The sequence below is a fragment of the Dermacentor albipictus genome, chromosome 1 (assembly GCF_038994185.2).
Source record: "Dermacentor albipictus isolate Rhodes 1998 colony chromosome 1, USDA_Dalb.pri_finalv2, whole genome shotgun sequence".
Classification (NCBI taxonomy): domain Eukaryota; kingdom Metazoa; phylum Arthropoda; class Arachnida; order Ixodida; family Ixodidae; genus Dermacentor; species Dermacentor albipictus.
In genome coordinates, this window is record NC_091821.1 from 98,554,319 (window position 1) to 98,575,411 (window position 21,093).

The 21,093-nt window shown below is 47.9% G+C and overlaps 1 protein-coding gene across 4 annotated transcripts in view; it reads left to right on the forward strand.

The window, feature by feature from the left end:
- The window catches only part of LOC135917533 (uncharacterized), a 385,479-nt gene extending 364,942 nt beyond the window's left edge, over positions 1-20,537 (forward strand). For 3 of the 4 annotated variants that reach the window (XM_065451109.1, XM_070532986.1, XM_070532990.1), the window contains 3 exons: positions 5,091-5,257; positions 6,606-7,106; positions 20,110-20,537. In XM_065451109.1, the coding sequence (XP_065307181.1) occupies positions 5,091-5,257; positions 6,606-7,106; positions 20,110-20,135 (694 nt within the window). In that variant the 3' untranslated portion in view covers positions 20,136-20,537. The remainder of the gene's footprint in view (positions 1-5,090; positions 5,258-6,605; positions 7,107-20,109) is intronic. The other variant, XM_065451110.1, reaches the window with a different exon arrangement.
- Positions 20,538-21,093: the final 556 nt, after the last annotated feature.

The following is a 21,093-nucleotide window of genomic DNA, read 5'->3' on the forward strand; positions in this document are numbered from 1 at the left end:
ATACTTACTAGTGAGCAGTAATGACTATTAATGACTGAAATGACTTGTAATGACTAGTAATGACTATGAAATGACTGATATGTCTAACGACAACTTGTAACGACTGCAGTTGATTAGAAATGACTAAAATGCTTAGTAATGACCAGTAATGACTTATAATGACTGAAATAACTTGTAATGACTACTAATGACTACGAAATGGCCAATATGTCTAACGACGAATTGTAACAACTTCAATTGATTAGAAATGACTAAAAATGCTTAGTAATGACCATTTATGACTAATACTGACTGAAATGAGTTGTAATGACTACTGATGACTATGATATGACCAACATGTCTGAAGACGGCTTGTAACGACCACAATTGATTACAAATGAGTAAAAATGCTTAGTAGTGAGCAGTAATGACTTAAAGAAAGAAGAGAAAGAGAAGAGGCAATGAGAAAGAGGCGAAAGATAAGAGGAGGAAGATTAGGTTTTCACCGTTCATCTCTTAGGAGAGATCTTAAAAGAACCTGTAATTTTTCGTACGTGTTGTTTCTCATTGGTCAGCCGCCTTAACCAATATGTGTAGCACCAGGATGGACTGGTATTTGCTCTTACGACCAATTATAGCGCAGAGGTTGACGTCAGCCAATCATGACGTTGGACATATGATTAATGAAAGCGGCTGGTTAATGGAAAATAACACTTGCGAACAAAAAGCTTCGTGAATTCGGCCCCTGGGCCCGTATTCACAAAAAAGTTCTTACGCTAAAGCTGTTCGTAAAAGAAGATACTGCAGCCATTTCCGACGTTGGACGAAGCCGGTCACAGCTTTCAGCGAAACATTAGGGGTCAGGTCGGGCCTAATCGGTCGGGTTAAGGGACATCGGGGATAGCCACCCTGTGAGCATGAGCGAATGTTGAGTCGAAGTGACTGAACTAGCCAGCAAGGACTAACTAAAGTAAGTTGGCACTGAGGCGTCAGCTTGCCGGAAACGAGTTCATCTAACCCTACAGGGTCGGCAGTAACTTGAGTCACTCGCTTCTAGCTCACTGTAAGATAACCTATATTAACGACGCCACGTCTGCGGTAAAGGAAGATAAAGCATTCGTAGGGCAGTATAATCAAGAGCTTTGACAAATGGTGTACTGTGAACAATCTTATCACATAAAAATATTGTAATCTTATTGTATGATACACAAAAGGATTGTTACAAGCGCGCAATACAAGTTTTCTTTTTTTTTGTTATGGGAGAGCAGAGGGGGATGGGGTTATATGCAAAAACAACAACAACCACACTGCCTACCCTTGGCGCCCTCCCTCAAGCTACTCGTAATTTTCCTCGAGTCTTCTACAGATGTCTTGCTCAACGAGGCCTTGGATGTGTGAGAACTTATAAACTCATCATGACAACTGACATTCACAAACGTTTGTTACTGCTGTACATTGGAGATTGCACAGCCCATATAGCCAAACTCTGTGTCGGTCGTTTGGAAAAGAACTTGCTGTTTGCATCGCGACACACTAACCTATAGGGCGTCGTGGTAAGTAAAAGTAAATGTTCTCGTGGCAACACATTTAGGCGAATGCCCCTACCTCTGTGGAGCAGGGACAAAAAGCTTACGGTAAATAAATTTAAAAAAAAAAACGTGCTGCTTGTACGCGCCTATAACATATCCGTCTTTTCCGATGTTACGCTTATTTTTCTTCCGCACACTAGGTACCTTGTTCTATAGCAAATCACATGTGGAGTGACTATATGCTATTGCGAAGATTTAAAACTGTGTCTTGTTTTTTTAAAACTAAACGGTATAGGTTAAGGTCACACGTAAGAAATGCAAGAGTACGCCCCGATTGTTTTGTCATGGCACAGGTAGTTTGAGTGTACGCGTAAAACAGGGCCAAGTAATCTTTTATTTTAATGTCAATAAGTAATAAGAACTTATCGCTTTCTATGATTATTGAATGTTAAGAATGGGTGTCTCAAGGCACAGAGGAGAAGGCCGTACTACTCTTACTCTATGTACTTGAAATCGGTTTATTTGTACTATTTCTCCTCAATGAATGGTGCCTTCTTTAATTTACGTTAGCCTTCACGTTATGACTTCAGCCTCGCACTTTCGTTCTAATATGCCAGCTGCATTTTTTAACAGTGGAGCTGCTCTAAGTCGAGCCTTCGCCCTCTGGCGTCCGGTGTCGCGCAGACGGGCAGGTTCCGGAGCGCACCGCCAGAGGGCGCACCGAGGGTAGGCGTGGGTAGCTATGCTAGTTATGATAACTCATAGGGAAGCTCATTACTTTTCGAAGCGAGATCGGGACGCCTTAGAACACGCACCTATAAAGCGAGATATAAGAAACAAGAAGAAGCATGTGCTTGCTGAGGTAGAGCTAGGGAAACTATGGAGCATGTTTTATTAGAATGTGAAGACGTCTACCCAGCGGTCGATTTAGGCTTCCGCTGGCCTCCTTGAAGTCCTGGGGTTCAGCGGGAGCAGTGGTAAAGTAAATATGTCCGCAATAGGCATTAGTAAGAAGCGATTGGAGGATTGATGGAAGAAAAGTAGGGAAACGACAAAAGACGGAGACGTACAAAAGCACAGTTCGCAATAGGGCATCAGAAAATTTGGGTGTGACAGTGCATAGTGTCTTTTTTTCTTTTTTATTGTTTAACCTATGTAGGAGATTAGGCAGTATAATAGCAAGAGCTTGGTGGCGCAACCCACCGCGCCGTTTCAAAGGCAACGCTCATAACATCCGTCCATCCATCCATCCATCCATCCATCCATCCATCCATCCATCCATCCATGGGAAGCGTGATATGGGCTGGACAAGCTTTGAAGGGAAAGAAGCTCGCAGTAAATTTGATTATGAAGAGTGACTGAGAAACACGGAAGAACGTAAATGGGCTGGGAGAGTGTTGAGGTATCTGTACAGGAAAAACATTGGTTCACAGTGTAGGAACAGAGCTATACGAAGCTTACCAGCAAATATGCGGCCTGTAGGGTGAGCAACATGGCAGCAAAGAAGGTCAACCGGAAAGTCAGAGAGGCTGAGATAATCTCATGGGAGGCGGATATGAAAAAGAAACCTGCCATGAGTAACTATTTAGGAAGGGAAAACGAAATCAGGAAAGAAACAACTTTTGATAACTCAAAGGGAAGCTCATTACTTTTCGAAGCGAGATCGGGATGCCTTAGAACACGTGTTTATTAAGCGAGATATAAGAAGGAAAAAGAAGCATGTCCTTGCTGCGGGAAACGATGGAGCATGTTTTATTAAAAGGTGAAGATATCTGCCCAGCGATCGATTTAGGCATCTCTGGCCTCTTTGAAGTCCTTGGTTTCAGCGAGAGCAGGGATAAAGTAAACATGTTCGAAGTACCGATTAGTAAGCGGCGATTGGAAGATTGGTGGAAGAAAAGTACGGAAACGACAAACAATGGAGCCCTGCAAAAACTAAGTTCACAATAGGGGTTCAGAAAGTTTTGTTATGGAAATTCATGGGTTTTTTTTTTGCTTCTTTAACATAGGTAGGACATTAGGCAATATAATGAGAGCTTGGTGGCGCAAACTACCGCCCCGTTCCAAAGGGGACGCACACAGTATCCATCCATCCATCCGGGGCCCCGCCGGGATGCGAGCGGACAAATCAGAGGGCGCGCCAGGACGGGGGGGGGGGGGGAGGAGCGAGCCAACCAGACCGCGCGTCGGAAAAGGGGGGCGGAGTGGGGTGTAGAAGCAGGTGTTTCGCCGGCGCGCACCCTTTCGTCCCATGGATTCCGCTTAGCGCGAGCGGAATCCATGGGCGCCGCGCAAATCCCGAGCTTCGAGAGCGATAAGTGCAAGCAAAGCGCCAGTGGAGGAGAGCCGCTACCACCGAGGACCGAGAATGGGAAGAGCAAGCCAAGCGCCGGTGCAGGTAACGCAAGCGGTTACGTTCAAAAGAAGGCAACCCAAGCCAAGCGCCAGCAGAGGCAACATAACCCCCAGCTTCGAGAGTAGGACGCCGAGCAGAGACTTCGACGCAGAGAGATTCCTCCCACGGAAGGTGCCGCTGGACGGTTCAAGAGAGAATTCCTCGACCGTGAGTGCGGTCACAGCTGCAATGTGTGTAATAAACTGTGGTTTTATCCCAACCTCACGCAAGTGAAGAGTGTGCGCAATCCAAAACCGAAGCTCGAATCTAGCAAAACAACGACAACGGGACAACAGACTTTCATGAAAATTGCGCTAAACATGAGTTCAAACTTGAGAAAAAGGCCACCAGCTTCGCTGTTTTCACAGCTCTCACTGCTTGGAACTCACTACTTACCTTCTACTCCTGCTTTTAATGTCCGAAATTTACTGCCTGGTTTCGTGCCGAATTTGTTGCTTTGATTTGTAGATATTGCAACAGGGGTTACGCCGGCGTAGAGGCAGTCACAAACCTTGCCAATAAGTTTGAATCAAATGATCGGAAAGTTGACCCAACTTGGGTTCAGAATGCAAACAAACAAGAGTGAGAACGATTATACGATGAACGCGGTCTGTGGTCGCCGAATTGAGCCCGAGTGCTTCAATCTTATTCGCTGTTTGCAGGTGTGTTATGCTACATTTCAAAGTACTCGGTCAGGCTCGCTTTAGTTAGAAAATGTGTTATACTATTCGTGTCGTGCGCACAATCTAATTGGACATTCCTGTCGTGCTGGCGAATTGGCGACAATGTTCGTGCATTTTCCGTTACATACGTGCGCCTTGCACGAGTGTGATAACATGGCAACAGTGACAATTCTGTCTAATCGATCACCGGCAGGAAGTAAAACCGCTACGCACGCGCTGAAATATGTTATTGTATGTCCGCGAAGCCTTCAAGTCTGTCGGTCTTTGCCGGTTGAGTTTGCACGGAGCACTCCGGCTGATCCGACTGGCTGACTGACGACCATCATCATTATCACCTACCCTTCGGTAGCCCAAGAGCACCAGATTGCCTCAAACTCATTGCGCACGCAACTCGGAAAACTTGGGCACTACGCATTCTTTTTGTTGCTTCGGCAACCATGATGAGTGTTTTTCGGTGCTCGACTGAGATGAGACCTACAGTGCGCGGCGGGTCTGTCTCTGCAGGCGGTGCTGCACGGGTGAAGGCGCGTTCCAGTTTCGCACCCAGCGTGGTCAGGAGGTGATACGGGAACTGAAGCGGGCTGTGTCGCTGTGGGCCGCACGCAAGGCTGCTCTCGCCTCCTGGTGCCAGTCACGCGCCGTCGCCCAGCGCTCTTCGTGCGTCAGACTCGGTGAGTATCTCTTCTCTGCTATTTTGACCGCTCTCGGGTTTAGCCGATGTGTAGACCCGGCATGGGTCTCGTCTAATTCGCCGAAATGTGCTTGACGCTCCCTGTAAAGCTTTATCCCTCTCTGCATTCCCATGCTACGCATATTGGCAAACACCAGCCTGGGCGTTTTCTACTACAGTACGAAGACGAGGTAAATAAAAGCATCCGATACAACATGGACGTGGGCCTCACTTTCTGCGATATACCGAAGAGGTGCCTGCTGCTGCATGCATCCTTCTGCGAGAAACGTATAGTCGTTAACAAGCATTAATCAACTGAGCTTGGTGGGACATTTCATGATACATTTTCCTTCTGTTTCCCTTTACCAAGAGAAAGTGGGGCTCGATGCACACTGCATTCATATTTGAGCTCGATAACTGGGTCGCTGAAAAAAGGCAACGTAAATCAATCATCCAATGCTTGTGCGCTCCATTGCTAAAGAAATGAAAGGTGAGGGAAACTGCGCCCAAAAACATGTGTCGCGCGGTGCGCAATGTCTATAAATCGTTGCAGATGACTGCATTGAGAAACGGAAACACTCCTAATTGTGTTCACGAATGAACGTTTCAGGGAAGATGGTCTGTACATGAGAAACAGCTCCTCCCCTCACCCCACCTACGCTCCCACTCCCTCTTTTCGGCGTAGGAATAATAAGATTCGTGCTTGTTGTATGTGGAATCAGATGGTACTTCGTGATATATCTGCTACTTACAGCACAGTCGCGTTTTTTATCTTGTGGCTCTTGTAGCCAGCACGTATGCGAAAAACCAAGCGTGGGTTTGCGGCTGTGATACGTGCGCCCTCTGCAGTGACCAGTTTACTCGCTGGCGCACTACAGCTCCCTGAACAGCGTGTGGTAATGTACATGGCGCAATGAGGCACTCAAGATGTCTACAAATATAAAGTATATAGTGTCCAATTATTTGCACATTTTCTTGCCCATTGCTGGGATCACACGAATGCTAGTTGCGGCTTCGTAGACAGGAACGCTAGAATGTAATAAGCTCCGTCCACACCTCGTAGAAGGCGGGTCCTTGCCAGCCCCGTGTCGCTGATGATTGAGCGGCAGCCATGAGATGTTATAGGTCTGATGCCTTAGAAGTGTGACAAACAATACCAGTATGAGCTGTAGACAGGCGCACCGCTGCTGTGGTTCATTGATTCAGTGTATGGCAGCAGACAATTTCTGCGTTGTTTAAACCTTAGTGTCCCGTAGAAGCGTCCTCGTTTCTTTTTGCGCTAATACCTTTGACGACTGAGCGTGACCCATGCACCTCAACGGCGGGCGTTGCATCTCCGGTGCGTGCAGGCCGCTCGGCGCCGGCCACTCCGTCCCTGTCGATGCCCCCCGCGTGGCGACGCCAGCCTGAAAGCCCTGAGGCGGCGCGAAGCTGTGGCGGCGGCGGCGACACCAACTACGTCCTACCAGCCTTCGAGCGCTCCAGCAGCTCACTCAGCAACGGCAGCGTGCTCTCGTCGCCGCAGCTGGGCCGGCCGTGCCAGTCAGACCCCGAGCGCCTGGGCACCCGCGCTGACTCGTCGTGCGAGGACGCAAACTACGTGCGTGTCACGGCCGCTGTCCACAGCAAGGGCCGCGTGTCCTTTCGGAAGCCAGGCAGTCCGCCCCTGCCACCGCCGCTCGTGCAGCTTGTCACCACGACCGGCACGCTGCCGCACGACAAGAAGCTCCAAGAGATACGCCGAGCTGAAGGTATGCAACAGTGTACGCCAACCCGCTCGTCGTGCTCCCACCAGGGTTGCACCTCGTCTACTGCCGACTTAACGCGAAGAGAGGGACAGACAAATACTGGTTTGTGGAAGCTACTATCTGTTCCCGCATGCAGCAGTTCTAGCGAACGGCGCGAGCTACCGCGGCTATTGCCACGAGCAGGCATTCTTATAAACACAAACTGCCTCTGGTCGACACTCCATAACGTTGGTGCCACACTGTCCGCGTTAAGTCCGGGGACGGGCCTTGGTGTATCTACGCTGCACGGCAGGCCATGACGCACCGATGGCGAAGCGTAGATAGCGCCACTTTTCTTCCATATAAATGTACTGCTAGCTGGTTTCTAGGCTGGAACTATGACATTAGCGCTACAAGTATCTAGGTAACCATGCTACGTATATATATATAGCAACGCTTTCTCTCCGTTCTAAAAATTCGTGTAATAGTTTTCCACAGCGTTCTTTTCAGTCCCCTGCGTTAGTGTTTGGTTAGTATTAAGTACTGCGGTAAACAAAATGCGCCAACTCAGCTAGAATCACGCGCTCAGAGGCAAGCGTGAGCATGCATGGTTGCTTAGCTTAAAGGAATATCCAATTTGACGCAAACAAGCCTCATAACACTACTTTGTCACGGAATCTAACTGTGCAATATAACATAAGTAATACTCTTTAATGCACAATGGTGTGCGATTCCACTATACGGTGGAGCACCAGCACTCAAGGCCGACTCACTCATGCTACTTAATGCGGGACATGTTGAGTCTGGATGACTCTGCACTGTGTACTGCAAGTTAAGGAGTGAAAACGCGTCGCAGAAGGCGTGGCGTTGCATGACGTTGCTTGCATTTGCGTGGATTTCACGAGTGCATTCTGTATCGGGGACAATCCGAACACGACATCTTTTGTAGCAGTATATTGTATAAGCACGACTTTGGAGCGAAGTGCAGCGAACACTTTAAGACCTAACTGGGGACGCAGTAACGGACTAGTGAATCGGCAATTTTATTAAATTATGGGGTTTCACGTGCCAAAACCACATTCTCATTATGAGGCGCGCCGTAGTGGAGGACTCTGGAAATTTCGACCACCTAGAGTTCTTTAACGTGCACCTAAATCTAAGTACACGGGTGTTTTCGCATTTCGGAATCGCCAACATAAACAACAGTGCAATATCTAACAACACTGCTACGAACCTCACTCGAAACACCCTGTTAGCGCTTTAGAGCTACTCATATGTAGCTTTAACGCCCTACATTCACGTCACACGACGTCTAGTTTTTGGGGCGCTATGTTTTTGTAAATACAGCAACAACAACAAAATAAAAAGAAGGAGTAGGGGTAGAAGCATGTCCTTACCTGAAATTTGGTTGCAGTGCATCGTTGCAACCATGTGTGTAAGTCATTCTAGCCTTGCAAATGTCACATTAACGCCGTCTCACTTACTCACAAGTCACAGGACTGGATTCCGGGACGAGTGGTGTTGGGACACAATCATTCTGCTTTAGTCATATCTTCAGTTGCTTACTTTCCACATCGGGTAGTATTCGTGTACTCAGTTGGTGGGCACGTTGCTTAAAAATACGCACTCCACACAAGTAGCCCTACGTGATGGAGTAACTGTTCCCACAGGTATTCCAGACATGTGCAAGATACTCAGAGGAAGTATCATAGTTAAGACACTACATACTAGGCAAGAAAATTACTCAACGCAATACTAAATACCCAAATTCCTAGAGCATCTAAGTAGAGTACATGATAATGAAAAAAAAGCATTTTGTTATTTTTGAGTTACTTTGAAAATGCAAGACATTAGACAAACAAAACAAAGTTTTTCGTCGTTGAGGCCCTTTCTTTTGGTCAAACAAGGCAAAGGACGAAATTGCCAAAAAACATTGGAATTTCCAAAAGATTCTCGGAAAGAGCTGCTCTTCTTTTTTAAGATATCAGAGTCATCACTGAAGAGTCGCTATATGGCACAGCCGCAGTGTGCTGTGCTTGAGAAACAGCACTGAGCGGGAAGAGTCCTTCAACGCCGATGTGACATCTTGGTCTCCACTGTCGTGCTAGGTACATAGCTGGCCCACAGCTGAACTTCCAGTGTTGTCCGCTGGCGAGTTGTGGAAAGAAAAGTGTAAGTCTTGTGCCCGACCTTGTTTCTTTTTGCTGAATGGGGGACAAGTCAGCTGCAAGGAGCAAAGCTCGCAGCCTCGTCCAGATCATTCAGGCCAACATGATCGTACACAGCTACCGTAAAGATAAGCAGCGGCATGCCTGCTTATTGTGGGCCAATTTTTGACATCGGTCACGAAATCGGCGCACGATGGTGTCACAATGATGGTTCTTAAGGTGCCAGCACAAGCCACGACTAAGTACCGAAGCAACTTAGTCGTACAGCTGCAAGCAGTCAACTATATATATATATATATATATATATATATATATATATATATATATATATATATATATATATATATATATATATATATATATATATTGTAGCGGGTAATATGCATGTGGCACTGTAGTTGTAGTGGGTAATATGCATGTGGCACTGTGCGGACTGCCACCGCTGCGGCGCGAGACACGAGCGCGGGTTGTTGGTGCGAAGCGCTAGGACTCGTATCTAGAGCTACCTGCGATCCCTCGAACGAGCTACATAAACCCCACTTCATTTGGTGGAGCTGCGGGGTAACCTCAAAAACTGGAACTCCGAAGCCGGACGCTACCGACTGCTGCGACCATGCCTGACGAAACCACCCAGGAAGATGCACCCCAGCCTCCGACGGTCATCGTTTCCGGTGCATTGCGCCAGCGTGATCCTGCCATCTTTAGCGGCACCGATGATCATGACGTGGAGGATTGGTTGTCATCTTACGAAAGGGTGAGCCAGCATAACAAGTGGGACGACGTCACAAAGTTGCACAATGTGCTGTTTTACTTAACCGGCGTCGCGAACCTCTGGTTCCGAAACCACGAACACGATTTCACAACGTGGAGCAGATTCAAGACAAGTTTCACAGAAGTGTTCGGGCGCCCCGCTGTGCGCAAGCTTCGCGCAGAACAACGCTTACGGGGGCGCGCGCAACATCACGGTGAAACGTTCACAAGTTACATCGAAGATGTCATTGACCTGTGTAAGCGCGTGAATCCGTCAATGGCGGAACAGGACAAGATAAAACACATTATGAAAGGCATTGATGAGGACGCATTTCAAATGTTGCTAGCGAAGGATCCGCGTACGGTGGCCGAAGTTATCAACTTGTGCCAAAGTTTTGACGAGCTACGGAAACAACGCATCTTAGCTCGGCGCCCACCGCCTACGGAAGATTCGTTAGCAGCATTGGTTATTGGCGACAACCACACAACTTTGCTGACGCAAATAAAAGAATTTGTGCGCGAGGAGGTCGCGCGACAGCTCTCGATTTTGCCGACCACGGAGAAGCCTTCTCAATATTTGGCTCCAGCGATCCGACAGGTAATTCAAGAGCAAGTGACCGAAGCTCTTCCACCTCCGTGTCAGCCGGCTCCCGTGGCCGCGCCTCTGACGTATGCTGAAGCCGCTGCACGGGCGCCTAGTCTGCCGGGATTCTCTCCTCCGCCTTCAGCGCCTCTCCAGCCGGTGTTCTCTCATCCGCCCTCGCCTCGCCAGCAGGTCGCTCCCTTTTTCAGCGCACAGCAGCAAGGCACAAATCCTTGGCGTACTCCTGACAACCGCCCAATATGCTATGCCTGCGGTACACCGGGACATGTAGCGCGCTTCTGCCGCCGGCGCTTGCCGGCCTTCGTGGGCACCGCGCGACCACCCAGCTCCGGATTCCGACCATACCGTATGCCTCAGCGACCACCATCGGAAGTCTACGCTGCTGATGACATACCAGCACCGCAGTCACAGCTCTACAATACTCGTCGCTCGCCTTCCCCTCGTCGGCGCTCACTCTCACCCATGCGTCGTAGGCCCAGTGCCAGTACTACTGAGGCGGAAAACTGATTTCCGCAGTTCCTGAGGCACGAACTGCGTCATCGTCGGAACATCAAAGTCCTCGTTTTTCCCCCGCTAACGTTATTGAAGTGTCTGTTGATAGCATCAAATGTCTTGCCCTCGTCGATACAGGTGCTGCTGTATCTGTGATTAGTGAGAAACTTTGCCGTAAATTACGGAAAGTGACCATGATGCCTTCGGTATTATTGCTTAGAACAGCCAGTGCACAGCAAGTTCAGCCAGTCGCTATGTGCACTGCCAGGGTGTTGATTCGAGACATTTTGTATCCGATTGATTTCTTTGTGCTAACTTGTTGCTCCCACGATGTGATTCTCGGTTGGGATTTTCTGTCGCGCCATCACGCCGTCATTGACTGTGCACGTGCTGAGGTTCAGTTCTCCGTTCTGTGCGATATGCCATCTCACGACTTTAAAGTTCATGATGTTACCAGGATCTGTGTAGCTTCAGATACTGACCTTCCCCCTCACAGCGCGGTATTTGTCCCTCTTTCATGCGCATCGCTTGCCGAAGCGACGGTCATGTTTTCACCCGCTGCCGTCTTCATTCGCCGCCAGCCTATATTGTTGCCTTTCGCTCTCCTCACGGTGCACCATGGGGCTGCAGAAATACTGATTTCTAACCCAAATTCGTACACTTTGGCTTTGCACTGTGGCGAGACTATTGGTACCATCCAGACTGTGGACGCTGACGTTATTGTGCATTTCCCTGTTCCCGACGACGTGGATACTGCCAACGTAACAGCACTGGCACCCCATGTGCCATCTAACCGAGTACCACCGGATGTTTTTTGTCGCTCTATTGCCGCTGACCTCGAGCCGACACAACGTGAGCGGCTTATTACTCTTTTAAATGATTTTCACGCCTCTTTTGACTGCAACCAAGCATCATTAGGCCGCACAAGTACCGTCTCTCACCACATTGATACGGGACATCACGCACCATTACGCCAGCGTCCGTACCGCGTGTCATCCACCGAGCGTCGTGTCATCGCCGAGCAAGTTGAAGACATGCTTGAACGTGGTGTTATCAAGCCATCCTGCAGCCCATGGTCATCTCCTGTAGTACTCATTAAGAAAAAAGATGGCTCGATTCGTTTCTGTGTGGACTATCGTCGCCTCAACAAGATTACACGAAAAGATGTCTATCCTCTACCGCGCATAGATGACGCCCTAGATTGTCTTCATGGTGCCGAATTCTTTTCTTCTTTGGACTTGCGATCGGGCTATTGGCAAGTGCCAGTGGATGAATCCGACCGCTCCAAGACAGCTTTTATTACGCCTGATGGCCTGTATGAGTTTACCGTAATGCCATTCGGCTTCTGCAATGCACCCGCGACATTCGAAAGGATGATGGACAATCTTCTACGAGGCCTCAAATGGAAGACATGCTTATGTTATTTAGACGACGTGGTAGTTTTCTCCCCTGATTTCACCACTCACCTCTCTTGTCTACGCGAAGTCCTTACTTGCCTTACCACCGCCGGCCTTCAACTTAACTTGAAAAAGTGCCGCTTCGGAGCCCGCCAGCTGACCATACTTGGCCATGTCGTGTCCAAAGACGGCGTCCTTCCCGACCCTGACAAACTTCGTGCTGTCGCAGAATTTCCGCGGCCGACTACAGTGAAAGAGCTCCGCAGTTTCGTCGGTCTTTCCTCTTATTTTCGCTTCTTTGTGCGCAATTTTGCCTGCATCATCGCTCCCCTGACGAAGCTCCTGGCTGGCTCTGGTGACCTTCGCGACTGGACTCCGGCGTGTGACCAAGCCTTCACCACTTTGCGTCTTCGGCTTACCTCACCGCCTGTTCTACGCCACTACGACCCGAGTGCACCGACTGAAGTTCATACCGACGCCAGCGGCGTTGGTCTTGGGGCCGTCCTTGCACAACGGAAGCCTGGCTTTGCAGAATATGTGGTTGCATATGCGAGTCGTGCTCTCACGAAGGCAGAATCCAATTATTCTGTCACGGAAAAAGAATGTTTAGCTATTGTTTGGGCCTTAAACAAATTTCGCCCTTACTTGTATGGCCGTCCGTTCGACGTTGTGACAGACCACCACGCGCTCTGCTGGCTTGCGTCACTGAAAGACCCGTCGGGGCGTCTTGGACGTTGGGCTCTTCGGATCCAAGAATTTGACATTCGCGTCATTTATCGATCCGGGCGCCAACATTCTGATGCAGATGCGCTCTCCCGTGCGCCCATGCGATCCGACGAAAGGCCACCTTCATCCACAGAGTGCCCGGTTGCTACGCTTGCTGTTACTGACATGCCGTCTGAACAGAGAAAAGATCCGTGGATTGTTTCTCTTATTGACATTCTTAGCAGTTCTTCAACGTCTACATGCCCTCGAGCCATTCGTCGCCAAGCCACCCACTTCGTGCTACGGGACGCCATCTTGTACCGCCGAAACTATCAGCCCGACGGTCGCAAATGGCTACTAGTCATCCCTCGCCATTTGCGTTCCGACGTATGCACGTATTTCCATGCAGACCCACAACAAGCTCATGCTGGCGTCCTGAAAACCTACGAGCGGCTCCGCCAGCGGTACTACTGGCGCGGCATGTATTCTTATGTCCGCAAATACATTCGGTCATGTGCAGCCTGTCAGCGACGCAAGACATCTTCTCATACGACAGGCCCTCTGCAACCTTTACCGTGTCCTGCACGTCCTTTTGATCGGGTTGGCATCGACCTTTATGGGCCTCTTCCATGCAGTGCTACCGGAAATCGTTGGATAATTGTCGCAGTAGACCACCTGACAAGATATGCTGAGACTGCTGCACTTGCTTCGGCTGCTGCTCGCGACGTCGCCGCATTCATCTTACGGCATTTCGTCTTACGGCACGGCGCACCGCGAGAGCTGCTCAGTGACCGAGGCCGTGTCTTCTTGTCCGAAGTTATTAATGAGCTACTCGCCGCGTGCCGCACTATTCACCGCACCACTACGGCGTATCACCCACAAACTAACGGTCTAACGGAACGATTCAACCGCACCCTTGGGGACATGCTCACCATGTATGTTGCGTCGGATCATTCCAATTGGGACGATGTCCTCCCTTTTGTGACGTACGCATACAATACCGCCGTTCAGGCTACCACAGGCTTCTCACCATTTTTCCTTCTTTATGGGCGTGAACCATCCACTACCCTCGACACCGTACTACCATATCACCCGGATGCCTCTGAATTCACCCCTCTTTCCGAAGTTGCTCGCCATGCTGAAGAGTGCCGCCAACTGGCTCGCTCGTTCACGTCGGATACCCAAGGAATACGCAAAGATCGCCACGACAACGATCAGCCCACACAGTCCTTCGCCGTGGACTCTCACGTCTGGCTTCAGCTGCCCTTCCAAGCTCCAGGCCTTAGCCCAAAGCTTGCCCCGAAATATCAAGGTCCGTACCGGATCGTCGCGTGTACTTCGCCTGTGAATTACGTGGTCGAACCGGTGACGCCATCTTCGGACAAACGCCGCCGTGGCCGCGAGACTGTTCACGTCAGCCGCCTGAAGCCGTACCACGACCCCCTTATCGTATCATCGCCTTAGGTCGCCAGGATGGCTCCTCTTCGCCCCGGGGGAAGTTGTAGCGGGTAATATGCATGTGGCACTGTAGTTGTAGTGGGTAATATGCATGTGGCACTGTGCGGACTGCCACCGCTGCGGCGCGAGACACGAGTGCGGGTTGTTGGTGCGAAGCGCTAGGACTCGTATCTAGAGCTACCTGCGATCCCTCGAACGAGCTACATAAACCCCACTTCAATATATATATATATATATATATATATATATATATATATATATATATATATATATATATAGTCATATAATGAGAAGCCAACAAACACTGACGCCAAGTACAACATAGGGGAAATTGCATGTGCTTAATAAATGAAATAAAGTAATGATAAATTAATGGAAATTAAAGTGGATGAAAAAACAACTTGCCGCAGGTGGGAACCGAACCCACAACCTTCGCATGTCGCGTGCGATGCTCTACCAATTGAGCTACCGCGGCGGCGTTTCCCCATCCACTTTCTTGGGTATTTATGTGTACTAGTAGAACCCTGGGAGTGTTAGCCAGCGCCCACACTCACAGGCCTTGGCGGCGGACGTGGAACGTCTTTTTTGCCGCAGGCGTCACGAGAACGTGATCTTATCGGGTGAAGGCAACTGGTCAATAAACCCACATATGCTACCTGAAGGCATCAATGTTGCCGGAGTCGAGACCCTCGTTATGTAATAAACGAGAAGAAAGGGGGTTAACCAAGGGACCCGATAATTATTAGTCATATAATGAGAAGCCAACAAACACTGACGCCAAGTACAACATAGGGGAAATTGCATGTGCTTAATAAATGAAATAAAGTAATGATAAATTAATGGAAATTAAAGTGGATGAAAAAACAACTTGCCGCAGGTGGGAACCGAACCCACAACCTGAGTGGGGGCGCTGGCTAACACTTGGTTAGCCCTTGGTTAACCCCCTTGGTCCCTTGGTTAACTTGGTCCCTTGGTTAACCCCCTTTCTTCTCGTTTATATATATATATATATATATAAGAAGAGAAATTCCGACAACTATATGTGTGCTTTCAACTCGAGCATTCTAATCAGTGCACCACAACCATGTTTTTTTTTCCCGCAGTATTTTATACAATGAGTAAAATATAGTTGAACTATCTTGAGAGGGACTTGAAGAGTACAAGATATCACAAAAATTATTTCAGTATATAAGTTACAATGCTAAATATGGCTTTACGAAAGTATTGCTTAAATTTCAAAATACTCACAAACGTATCAAAAAGGCAGTATTTTGAGTAGAGTACTTCACGTATATACAAGTCTGAGTCGTGTTCATTACATACAATACTGTGCTAGCTTCAGTTGGTGTCGAAGCGTTTTAAGAACAGTAGATTAAACTCTATGGTTTGTATCTGCGTCTCACGCATCGCCACGACTCGCATCGCTGCAAGAGTCATGTCAGTGTTACAGTTTGATGCTTTGACATCTGAGATGTCGAGCTTCTCCTAATCCTGTACATTAGGGGCCCTATAACGTAAAACTATTCCAGTATGTTTTTATTCCAATCTTCTAGACCCACGGGGTTGTCTAAACTGACCAATCAAACGCTCTCCTTGTTTATAGGAGGTAAATTTTGTTTGTTTAAAAACGAATAACATTGCCTACACTAAGCGGCTTGCCTTATCTAATTGGCTGATAAGAGGCCAGGAGCCCGCTCAAGTGGAGAGGGATTCGATGGGGCCGAGCCGGTGCACTGAAAATCGATAACCGGATGAAGAGGGTGGCGCCCGCGCCTGCGATTGGTCCCTTTTTCTTACTTAGCTTGCGGTGGCTGGCCGAAAATCGGGGCGGCATGCAACGGAAGGTTAAGAATGCCGCTAAAACGGATCCTCAGCAAAGAACAGTTGGCAGAACGAGGTCGTAAACGTGCAGAAAGTGCTCGAAAACGTCACACGGCCACGCAAAAAGTTTTATTGCACGCAGATAAACCCATGCTCTCCGGAAGGTGCGAGTAGCCAGTGCCTCAGCGATGAGCAGCAGCCATGTTTTATTACTTTCGGACCGGCGCAGCCTGCGGCTATTCAGAGAAAATTTCAGTTTTGTTCGGCATATTAATGCGTATTTAATGCGTACACGTCACTTTGACGTGGCGAGTTTTTGCGGTTTTGTGATGTCGCGTGACAGGCAGCTGAAGTGGGTGCAGCCCGAAAACTTTCTACCAATAGCCAAGGACTAATGGCGAAAAGGCGTCGAATCAGAAATAACTATTTTTCTTTTGTTGAGTCCAATCACGCATAATCAGATTGTACACGTGATATCAGATAGGGAGCCATCGCAGCTTGCGTGGCGTCGCTTGACTGACAGGCGAAGAATTGGACTATGAAAATTTGGAATAGCTTTGCATTATAGCGCCCTAGAACACGGTTACGATTAGAAATGTTAGAAGCTGATTCAACGATTCGGCATGTTTCGTACCATTAACACTGTTGTCCTCATCAAATTTCCATTTAAAGCACACGTGTTTCTTTCTCACGCTCAAGACTCGTTAGTTAGATATATAATTTTATGAGGCTGCCGGTTGCAGGGAGCTAACAACACTGATTGACAGTGGCACTGAGTAGATTCTATGGATTTGCAGTCCCTTTTCTTATCCCGCTGCATGCCGACTATGCGTCGCACTCGTTCGCCTTAGGCATCTGTCGTGAGAAGGAAAAATGCGACAGAAAAAAGCAAAGGTGCCTGATTGTGCATCCAGGGGCAGCTCAACGCGTACTCTACTTCCGGCAAACCTTGGACACATGACATTCCCTTTTTTTTTTCTTCATTCTTGTTCTTTATTTCTTTTTTTTTATCCGAGGAGCACAGAGAGCATAGCGGGAAGTGCGAAAGCGTGAGAGCAGACGCTAAGATGGCGGGAGTACAAGAGCAGGGGTGTGGGTGCTAAGGGAATAGGCGCGTGCCTCACAAACCCTTCGGCACGCACTCCCATTAGCATAGCGAAGCACGGTCCGGTTGAGCCGCGGAAAGAGAAAACTCATTGGGCTTAATAATTAAGCGCGCGCGACAGGTGCTGCGAATCGATTCGCTCTAATTGAAGCACTCTGTTGAAATTCCTTTTTCAAAGCTCCGACGCCGTGAGGGAAAAGGGCGCCGGGGAAGAAAGGAAGGCGCCAGTCGGGCGCGTTCTGTGCTCGCTCAAACGGCACCGCGAAAAACGAAGTCCCGAAGCAATGAAATCAAAATGCGGAAGCGCCTCCCGACATCAGCCAGTCAAAAGAGAAATCGACGCTGCCACTCAGCAAGTGACACGACATTGCACTCGGGCTGTGCCTGATTACAACGCACCGGCGATAGGCGCAGGCTTCGCAATTGAAGCAAAACTCAGCTGTTGCGATGACTAACTATTTTGAACAGTGAAGTTCGAATAAGTTGTTTCGACCACTATATGAGGCCTTATTGAAGTCTTCCGCGAACAAGGAAATAGGCTGGAGCACGAAGTTACTTCGTTGCAAGGTTCGCCCACTCAGTGACAGCTCGAAAGTATACAAGCTATACCCACATACCCGTTGCAATTTCCTTCCACCAAGATTGAGGAATACAGTCTATAGAACACTTCCGGGTTGAGTTTTAACTGAGCACTAAAACTTGTAAAGACTGCATTAAGCTTGTTACACACTTGGCTTTAACTTAAGGTTGATGTTACAAAGTCAACATTGACGCGGTTTGCAAAAAATGGCTGTGGCTTAGGTAAGGTTAAGCCCAGGATGCGAAGCATACTAGCCTTTATTTTAGTTGTTGAACCACTGTTTAGCCTGGTGAACTGCTGTTGCTTGGCTATATTTGGTTCGGCTAGACGAAGAAACAACTCATGCATTACTGCTTCGCCTTCAAGAGTGGAACGCGACAGCGTTCCCGTCGACCCGCCAAGGGGTGTAAGACAATGGGCTACAGGGCAGCGACTACGCGCCCCACATTGGACGCGGTGAGCGTCGAGCAAAGCAGCGTTCGGCGCGGCAACGAAATGTGCGCCTGAGCAAGAGACGCACGCCTTAGAAACAGCTCGTTTCTAAGGCAACACCGCATTCACTAGAGGCGATTTTGTACCGCTTTGAAGCATCGTACTCGTGGCTCAGTGGTAGCGTCTCCGTCCCACACTCCGGAGACCCTGGTTCGATTCCCATCCAGCCCGTCTTGCAAGAGTTGAGCCAAAGCCACTTCTCCTCTGTCGTGACGTCACGGTGTCACGTGGTTTCATGGCGACACCGCCGCGCCTGAGGAGCTCGGTTGAGCTCTCGTAATATGCTTCGCATAATATGTTACGCGGTGCGCGCTATGATTAATCTACCGCGGGTTACGCATTAAACGAACGACGCGGCCAAACCAAGACATATACATATCTCGGTGTCTTTATTCAGCCTAATCAAACATTATGCGCTTAGTTATTCTACTGCGGCCTACATCTGCAGACAGACATCTGCAGTATTGTCCGGAACCAGTTTTAGTAGAGATATATTTGTTTTATTTTCTTACGCTTTTCATGTGCAAATAATCCGGCTAATGCCACGCTTTAACAACTATCTGTGTCGTCAACAGGCTGGGAGAGTTGTTACAGTAAAAAAAAAAAAAAACTAAGGCCACTCAACTTGACGCGATTGTATGTTGTCCTAAATGAGTACTTATGTATCACTTTAGTTTCAAGTTATGGGTGCGAAGCCTTGCTCTCTGTGTTTACAAACAATAAGTGACATTGAGGACACAAGGTGTAGTTCAGTCATGATCGTGACTGTGTACCTTGGTCCTCACTTACTGAGCACAACCTTGCCTGAAAGGCTTCCAAATTTATTGTTTCGCTGGGGCATGAACCAGAACAAATATACCCCAACAAAAATTTTAGGAATGCGATACTAATCGAAAATTACGAATAACGAATCGAACAGTGCACTATTCGATTCGGGTTTCGAATCGAACAGTCACTATATGTATGAACAATTATTTTTGCATAAGGAATATTTCAAAGCGTCAACTGCACCCGGCTAAACGCAAAATTGGAGCGAAAGTGCGATAAATTTCATCCACGCGGGCATGATATCAGCATAAAGCGCGACTACCTGCATATTGGAGCAGTCTACGTCACTCGGGCAGGTAGCCTTTACAGGCTGTACAGTGATTATTCGCATTCGCCTAAAAGTCCTGTGCAAGCGAAGAAACTCTTTATTTGTTCCTGTTACCCCACTTGTGCTTTGTAATGCTAACTATATAAACACCAGGGTGTGAGCTTCGTTTTATGATTATAAAACTCCAATTCAATATTCGAAAGCTACTCGAAAAGTATTCTATATTCGAGTTGATTCGCTTCCAGCACTATCGATGCGTATTCGATTCGGTCTCACAGATTGCCATTCGCACATCCCTAAACGATTTATGTATATATATATATATATATATATATATATATATATATATATATATATATATATATATATATATATATATATATATATATATATATATATATATTGTACTTTTTTAAAGATTGTACTTTTTTTACTGGCTCATATTTTTATCGCCGCAGGCTACATCGAGGTCCTGCCGACGTAAGTCATCATCTACCTGTCCAAGACGGGAAAGAATGCGTACACTGGTTTACGGCGTATGACCGGAGAGGAGGCTGGACAGCCAAGTTTGCCTGGACCCGCGACGGCAGCATCCCGGGTTCACACCTGACCCAAAGTGTCGCGGCTTGGCTCGAGCGATGTAATGATCAAAAGGGGGCCGGCCATGCCTGAAGGAAAGCGGAGCTGAAAACTCCCCACCAAGGACGCTCTTATGAACTTTTCATAGATCGCGAGGCACGGCCTTCTCTTGAACGGGTTCTATGTATCTTAGTCTTAGTTGGCCCTGCATACTCTTACGTAGGTCGCCCTCCTATTTTTTGTTTGTTTTTTCGCCTCGCCTGCCTTTCGGTGCCGTTGCATTAAAGAAAAGAAAGCATTGCTGGAATGGTTCGCTTGTCTCCGTCATTCTTCTTGCCACGATGGTATAACTCAACTTTTCAAGAGCGTCTCGTCCCCTTTCGACGGTGGCAAATGCTCCTTGTGGTTGAATATGTAGTCGTTGTATGTAATTTTTGACGTCGCGCAATTATGCGTACGGCTTCGGGTGGACTATCCTCCCGGTATGTAAGACTATACATTAAATGCCGTTGGAGACAATGCGCCTGATCAGAGACTGAATTCCGTACAGTCAAACTCTGCTATGGCAATCAAAATGGTAAATTAATAGGCACATTGACATAAAAGTGGCAATTACCAGGATGTAAAAGAATGCGTTTATTGAGGTGTTTATTCTAACTTACCAATTAAGGCACCTTCTTATAACAAACCAAGCTCTAAGGGTGCTAGTAATTAGTTGTACAGCAGGAAGCACTGGATAAGAAGATGCCACAAATAAAGAGAAAATATTTTATTAGCGTTTGAGAAAGCTCACCCACCGCTCAGAAAATTCATCGCTGATGTAGTTCTTTAAAATAAGTGTTTCTGTCCCTCGTGTATAAATC